Source organism: Triticum dicoccoides, chromosome 3B (genome assembly GCF_002162155.2).
Source record: "Triticum dicoccoides isolate Atlit2015 ecotype Zavitan chromosome 3B, WEW_v2.0, whole genome shotgun sequence".
Classification (NCBI taxonomy): domain Eukaryota; kingdom Viridiplantae; phylum Streptophyta; class Magnoliopsida; order Poales; family Poaceae; genus Triticum; species Triticum dicoccoides.
The window spans coordinates 802,191,134-802,198,837 of NC_041385.1; the positions used below are offsets into that span (position 1 = coordinate 802,191,134).

General features: G+C 50.0%; 1 protein-coding gene and 1 pseudogene across 1 annotated transcript; one reads left to right on the forward strand and one right to left on the reverse strand.

The window, feature by feature from the left end:
- The first annotated feature begins 1,477 nt into the window (after positions 1-1,477).
- On the forward strand, positions 1,478-3,115 carry LOC119278586 (annotated as a pseudogene).
- Position 3,116: 1 nt separating this feature from the next.
- On the reverse strand, positions 3,117-7,702 carry LOC119280087 (protein disulfide isomerase-like 1-4; the record flags this gene model as incomplete). The annotated part of the gene is made up of 12 exons (XM_037561069.1): positions 3,117-3,476; positions 3,864-3,920; positions 4,720-4,854; positions 4,938-5,018; positions 5,102-5,170; positions 5,559-5,633; positions 5,750-5,836; positions 6,005-6,085; positions 6,184-6,302; positions 6,416-6,581; positions 6,969-7,098; positions 7,179-7,702. Coding segments are annotated over 12 exons (1,698 nt in total), but the record flags the coding sequence as incomplete, so codon positions are not given.
- Positions 7,703-7,704: the final 2 nt, after the last annotated feature.

A 7,704-nucleotide genomic window follows, 5' to 3' on the forward strand; every position in this document is an offset into this window, starting at 1 on the left:
ACGAACAAATCCGCGGTTGACAAACTACAACTATGACCGTATCCGCACCAACTATCTCTTGACACCACAAAGACAATAGACAATGATGTTCTTCGACAGCAACGCCTTCAAGAAGGGAGCGTCCTCTCAGATTGTATATAAGCCTAAAGATTAATGAAAGAGATCAACAGTTTTGCTTTACTATTCATTCGTCTCTCGTTCAATCTCAAACAGCATCAACCATTTCAACTCTATGAGGAATTCGTTTGGTGTTTCCCCACAAAGGAGCCACTACACACTCTTTCTGGACATGTTAGGACGAGCAGGCCGTCTTACAGAGGCGGCATGCACCATTGAGGGCCATGCCCTTCCGGCCTGATGACATGTCCATGTACAAGAATCTGCGAGCATTTTGCGAGCTCCATAATGATCTGGTTGTCGCAGAAAATATTGCAAGGAAGGCACTGGAGTTGGTACCCATCGGACACAGTATTTCAGAATATCCTTACGCCCGACAACGATTTTGCATGCTTTTCCTTACGCCCGACAACGATTTTGCCGGAGAGGACCAGGCATGTCCTCCTCTTTTTTTCGTATTGTCGATACCACAACTAACTTCAGATACTGCCGAGCTCCGTATCATCATCTCCACCACCGTCTCCGATGCTTCTTCTTCTTCCTGAATGAATGATGTGTGGGAGTGACGCGCCATTGCCCGTGTCCATGGCAACCAACAACCTCTATTGTTTCAGTGTTATTATTGCGTCTTTTGTTATGCATCTGTGTGTTGCTTTTGCAACCCACGGTGCCGTCGTCGACGATGACCGGGCGTTTGTTCCGTTTGAGTGAACCGAGAAACTAGGCTCATTTCCAGTTAACCGATGAGCAGCTATTACCATTGAGTCTACAAGAATCATGTTCTTTGTTGTGCAATCTGTGTTTTGCTTTCGCAACCACCAGGTTCATTGCCAGTGAACTGATCAACAGCTACGGCGTGCGATTTGCTCGAGGTGGCCTCGGCGATGCGATGACCGCGCGTTGGATGAGATGAGATGAAATGAAATGGACGAGAACCAACTGCATTTCCATTTGATCTGGTCAGCAGAAGAAGAAGAAGAAGAAGATGTTGTCACCTCTTTAATCAGTCTGAAAACACTAACAGGGTAATTTCTCACCGGGCGATGGAGCGGCGGCAGAAGGAGCGGAGGAACCCTAGCTAGGTAATTGCCAGTGGGTGATGGTGAGGAGGAGTGGTTGCAGTTAGGCTAGATAGACAGGTAGTAGAAGTCCATCACTCACTATCCCAATCAATCTCATCACTCACTGACTTAAGTGTGTATGTAGCTTGTGCTTCATCTTTTTCTCCCTTTCCCACGGCTCCATCCATTATTATTCGTCGCTGTCCGGTTTTTATTGCTGCAGCAGTACATAATAAACGTTACAAATAATTGCTAACTTCTTGTTGCAAATATGATGCATCCTGCTGTGGCCTCTTGTTAATCATCCCATCCCTTCTCTTCCCCTCAGCAGGATCTGTGTCTTCTTTTGCCATGGCTCCTCAGCAGGTGAGTCAGCTTCTCTCCAGCTTCATGCATGTTCATTGAAGAATACACACATCTTGCACGCCTTGAAGATTATGGATGATTTTTGTGCAGGAGAGCAACAAGAGCGGCGCCGCGATCACGCCGACGGTGGACGAGGAAGAAGGGGAAGAGGAGGACGACGAGGAGCATCATCATCATGGCGAGTGGCCGCTGCTCTCGGCGTGTGAGCAGGAGCAGGATGCCAGCAAGCCATTGCCATTGCCGGCGAAGAGGAGGAGGGGCAGCCTGAGCAGATCATCAAGATCAGGCGAGCAGGGGCAGGGGCAGGAGGAGGCGGCTGGGCCCCGCGGCGGCGCACGGTCGCTGTCCTTCTCCAGGCTCTTCAGCAGCTTCAGGATGATGGCCACCTCCTCCACCTCCACCTTGGACATTGACGAGCTAGCGGCCGCTGAAGACGGCTGTGCAGCTCTCAACCCTCAGCAGCAGCAGCAGCAGCAGCGGAAGCCGGTGTGCCGGACAAAGTCGATGCCGATGACGAGCATCTCCAGGAGGCTGCCCGCCCATGGCAGCAAGAAGCGGGTGGCGGACTCGAGCTCCCTGCGCCGGTTCTGGGTGTCGTCGGCGACGCCCGCGCCATTGCCGGAGTCGGCGCCGCCCTCTTCGCCATCGCCGTCAGAAGGAGAGGAAGAGGAGGTGGGGGAGGAGGAGGCGGTGTGCCCGATCTGCATGGTGGCGCTGCTGGAGGAGGAAGAAGGAGCAGGCGACGACGTGCTGAAGCTGGAGTGCCGGTGCAAGGGCGAGCTGGAGCTGGCGCACCGCCGCTGCGCGCTCAAGTGGTTCGGCATCAAGGGCAACCCCAACTGCGACGTCTGCGGCCACGACGTCCTCAACCTCCCCGTCACCCTCCGCCGCGTCGCCGTCCCTCCCCCTCCACCTCCTCCTCTCGCCGCCGGCAATGGCAATGGCAGCCATGAAGGAGGAGAAAGAGAAGCAAGAGAAAGGGGATTCAGAAAGGTGTGGCGGCACGGGATGGTGATCCTGGTGACGGTGAGCATGCTGGCCTACTTCTGCTTCCTGGAGCAGCTGCTGGTGGGCGAGCACGGCAATCGCGGCGGTGGCGCTGGCCGTCTCCGCGCCATTCGCCGTCGTGCTCGGCACCTTCTCGGCGCTCACCACCGCCGGGATGGCCTCCTCCCGGCGGTACGTGTGGGCATACTCGGCGCTGCAGTTCCTGCTGGTCGTCCTCTTCACCCACCTCTTCTACCGCTACGTCAGGATCCAGGCCGTCATCGCCATCATCCTCTCCGCCTTCGCTGGCTTCGGCGTCGCCATCTGCGCCAACGCCGTGCTGCTCCAGGCCGCCCGCTGGAGGGCCGCCACCGCCGGCCGCCCCCCGCCGCCGTCGGACCTCGGTACCCCTCAGCCATAGACAACATACATACATATGTATACTCTGCTCTGCTTTCTATTTTCTTACTTACTGTATATATACTCTATATATAGCTTACCTGTGGACTGTGGTCTTCCACCCCAGATTTTGTGTATGAATGTGTATAGTTTGAAAATACGAAGACAAGAAGATGTATGTAGTACTAAGAAAAAGGATATCTTGCTTTTATTCATTGGATTCTACAGTAGTTAATACGTATTTGTGTTCTCAGCATACACTTGCAGCAGCCAAGGTTGATTGATACCTAGCTTAGCCATTCCTTCTCAACCTCCCGATTTCGACGTCATCGGCGCCTCCTCGTACTTGTTGTCAATGGTGTATCTAATCCCCTACAACTCGTCCTTCGGGTTCGAGCCGGAGCTCTTCTCGCCCTCAGTCGTTGAGCCTGAGCCGTCGGTCCGTGCTGCTGACGAGTCCGGGCGCTTCAGCTTGAACGGGATGGCGGCGTGCTTCTTGAGGAACTTGTACATCTCCACCACCGTCCGGTCACCCTCGAAAGTTATCTGCAAGAGTTTATTTAGCCAAATGAAACCAAAGAAATTGAATTAGTGGATGCCAATTCCAGCACCTGTGAGCCTAGCTACTTCTCCTTATATATCTACAATGGCATACATGCAAATTTGCAGGCATATAAACATGGAATCATTCCAGCAAGGAGCCGAGGACAAATCAGCGGCTCTGAATCGTGCGTTAAACTTAAACACGCATGCATGCTTAGGTGAGTTTATTAAGGAGTCTAGAGACAGTTCTAACGAAGCGTAGATGATATCACTGCCAAAAGCGTGTCAAGGAGATAGCTGAGGATCATGTTATTGCTGCAAACTGAAAGACAACACATACTAGCAGATGTGTCGCTAAATAAAAAGTGAAACGTCAATTAAGTAACTTACAGGCTCAAAGCTTTTCTTCCCAGCTGGGTAGAAGAGTATCGTGGGGAATCCATCGGGCTGCAATGTAACAGGAAGCAAGTGTCAGTTCCATCGGTATTCTGGAGAAGTCTACATGGTAGTGAACAGAAGAGATCGAGTATCTGTATTTTCCATGTATGAATTTAAGAAAAGTTAATCCTAAGGAAAACAGGGCTGAACGGAAGGCAATTTTAAAGTTTCTGTATCAGGGAATCAGATCCTTTGCGTAACAGTCGTAATCGTAATACTGTTGCACTATTTCAAGATGTTATGGCACTATCCTTCAACAACCTGGCGACAGTGTTCGTCTCTGAGGTTCAACTCGACTTGTGTTCCACAAGACTCGAGCTCCATCTCTATCATCCTAACCAAATCTGGCTTGCTTGCCAGATATGACCTATTTCCCGAATTAACTTATCTCCAACTCCTAACAGCATGTGATTCAAATCTGACAATATCATATTAATACTTTGCTACGCACGGGCTGGGTTACCTCTTTAACCCGTTAGACAAACTGTACCACGATACTGTAGCGTATGGATAAATAGGCGACAAATAAATATATTCAGCACATATATACTCACGATAAGTAGATGGCAGCAGACAGATTATGGACCTATACTTTCTGTGCACCATAAACAAGTGCAACTGCACATTCAAGTGAAGAAAGTGTTGAAATAACTTCCACTTGTTTTACAACTAGCATTGTTTCATATGAAATGCATGCACATGCTCTGTGACTATCGATGGCACCGCACTCAAACTAGTTTAGCAAGTAATATCCAGTTAGAAGGAAAGAGTAGGGAAACTACCAAAGCCAACAGACAGCGTCACAGACCTTGGCACGAGGATGCTCATTGTTTGTGCCGTCCATTTTGGCTATTACAAGGGAGTCGATGCCACGGAGATACTTGCCCAACTTGTTGTAGATAGGCTCCAGTGACTGACAATGCCCACACCATGGTGCATATACCTTCGTCCAAAATGATGAGGCGTTAAGGACAACACAAAATTTTTATCTTCTCTCAAATACCTACCACGCAAGAATGAACTTACCTCCAAAAGAACATCCTTTGACTCATCCAGAACTATTTGATCTAGACTCTTGCCAACAACAACTTTGACGTCCTCATCATTCTGCATGGGAACAGAAAGAATGTCTCATTGCCATGTAAATAATGACAGAGAAAAGAGATATCAGATAATTCTTCTCGGCTCACCAATTCAGGTACTGGGTCAGACTTGTAGGATGGTGTGAGCTTGTCCTCCAGGAAATCTCGAGCAAATTCCTGGGTATTAACAAGAAGTAGAAAGATTTTTTATAAGGAACATTGTACTTTCTTGAACAATGATACTTGATACCGTCCTACCCAACAACATTAGCAGAGCCTCAACATCAGCAACGATGAAACGACAATGACTATAGTGGTGGTTACGTAAAGCATCTCCTACAGACAAGTGCTAGTTTGGCGAAAGAGGAGAAAATGTACATGGGCATGCCAGTTTCTGAACCAACATACACAATATAAGCCGAAATATACAGTGGTATAAAACAAAAACACGACCGTCAGCTTATACATTGCTAAGATAGTATATTATCTTGCAACTGTTGACCACATTCTTATGATTTTACTTCCAATCTGGTACTGAATTTGCAAGAATGTTTTAAGCAATTACCTTAATGGTGTCCAGTGATATTTCACCGCTGAAGAAGAACTTCTTAGCGTCTTCATTCCCAGTGTAAGCAAGAACCTGCAAAGTAATCAAATCAGGATGTACAAAACAGAACACATTAAAATGAAAGTCAAGTTGCTGCATGCTGTTTCTGTGCAATAAATCAATACATAGACAAACATGACAAAAAGTACCGTGGTCTCTTGTCCAGTAATTCCAAAGTAATTGGCAACAGGTTCGCCAACTTCCTCATTGTCACGCTCCACAAAGACAAATAAAAGCTGCATTTGAGACACAGGCCACGTCGGTGCTTAGTGAGACTCCACATCGACAAACGCACAAGTTATTAGAAAGGAAATAAGTGATGGCCTGGATTTGAGTATAAAACATGGAACACGACAGAGGAAAGAAGTTCATGAAACACCGGTCCGGTCAACAGAAAAAAATACCTTCCCCTTGAATGATTTTGCTGTTTCCTTAATGATGGGCAGAAATTTTGAGGACTCCTTCGCAACAGCAAATAGCAAAATCTGATTTCGAAATTAGAAGGCAGCAGATCAGCAAAGGAGTGATACATGGGCGGAGAACATGATGAGAATAAAACACCAAGGCAGACGGCACGACATACTTGCTTCTTGATCGGATTATCGAAAATCGCAGGGGCGGTCTCCTGTGTGAGGGTGGTGATCAATGGGATTTTGTTTGCCGACACAAACTCGGCGATCGCAGAAGCTCTGAACTCGCCATCTGCAAGATACACGGTACATTATTATCCAATTGAACGGTCGAACCAAAACGTGTAAAAAAATGGAAAGGAAGGGCTGGCGCTGAAAGCCAAAGCAACTTGGAGGTGAAGATACCAAAAACGGTCAGCTTCTCCTCCTCTTTCTTGAGCAGGACTACTGACGGGCGCTGTGCCTCCGGGTCAACGTGGAAAAGCTTGGCTACATCGGGGCTTGTAGTCTGGTAGAAGCTGACGGTATCTTCCAGCCTTGAGGCAGCAGCAAGCTCATCGCTGTGAGCACCCTATAGCATTTGATGACAGAGTAATTAATGATTTATGACCATGTTATATGTAGTGTCCAATAAGGTAAACATAGGAGCACATCTCAGATTTGTTCTCAGCACATGTAGGTTGACATCTCATCTAATAGAAGAATCATGGCATTGGGAAAACTAGGTGCATTGTATTTTGGGGTCAATTTGGGGTAACATGGCCACAACTCAAGCATTGTGTTCTTGGGTCAATCTGGGTAACATGGCCACAACTCAAGCATTGTATTCTTGGGTCAATCTGGGTAACATGGGATGCAATTGAACCAATTTTGTGTCAATGTGGCTAACATGGGTTCCAATCGAATAAATTTTGGGTTTGGTTGACTTTGCTGCCACTGGAGAAGGCGCATTGCGTACCAAGAGGTGGTCGAGGAATGCGAGCACGGCCACGTCGTCGCCGGTGACGACCTTCTCGGCCTCGTCGACGGCGGTGAGGTTCCGCACCGCAGGGCCCAGCTTCTTGCCGATCCAAGCCACGATGGCGTCCCTGCAGCAAAGCAAATCGCAACGAATGATACAGCAGCTAGAGCAGGGAATTGGGGATCTGGGAGGCGGTAGACTGCTCACTTGGTCCTCTCGCCGGAGTAGTCCCTGGGCACGCCGTCGATGAAGAAGAGGAGGGTGGGGTAGCCCTGCACGTCGTGCGCCTGCGCCAGGTCGTGGTCCTCGGTGGCGTCCACCTTGGCGAGCGCGACGTCGACGCCCTGCTCGGCGAGGTGCGTCGCGGCGGCGGCGTAGTGGGGCGCGAGCGCGCGGCAGTGGCCGCACCAGGGCGCGTAGAACTCGACCATGACGTGGCGGCGCGCGGCGAGGACGGCGGTGAAGTTGGCGGCGGTGAGGAGGAGCACGTGGGCCTCGTCGACCTCGGGGTGGGAGGACTCCTCCGGCCCGTCGTCGTCGCCGAAGAGGTCTTCCTCGTCGTAGTCGGCGTCGAGGTCGTCGCCGGGGGAGGCGGGTGCCCCGTCGTCGAGCCAGTCCTCGGGGTCGTCGCTGGGGGCGTCGTCGAGGCCGGCGTTCTTGATGAGGTAGTCGAGGTCGATGTCCGGGTTGGAGGTGGGGATTGAGGATACGGCGAGGGGGAGGAGGAGGAAGG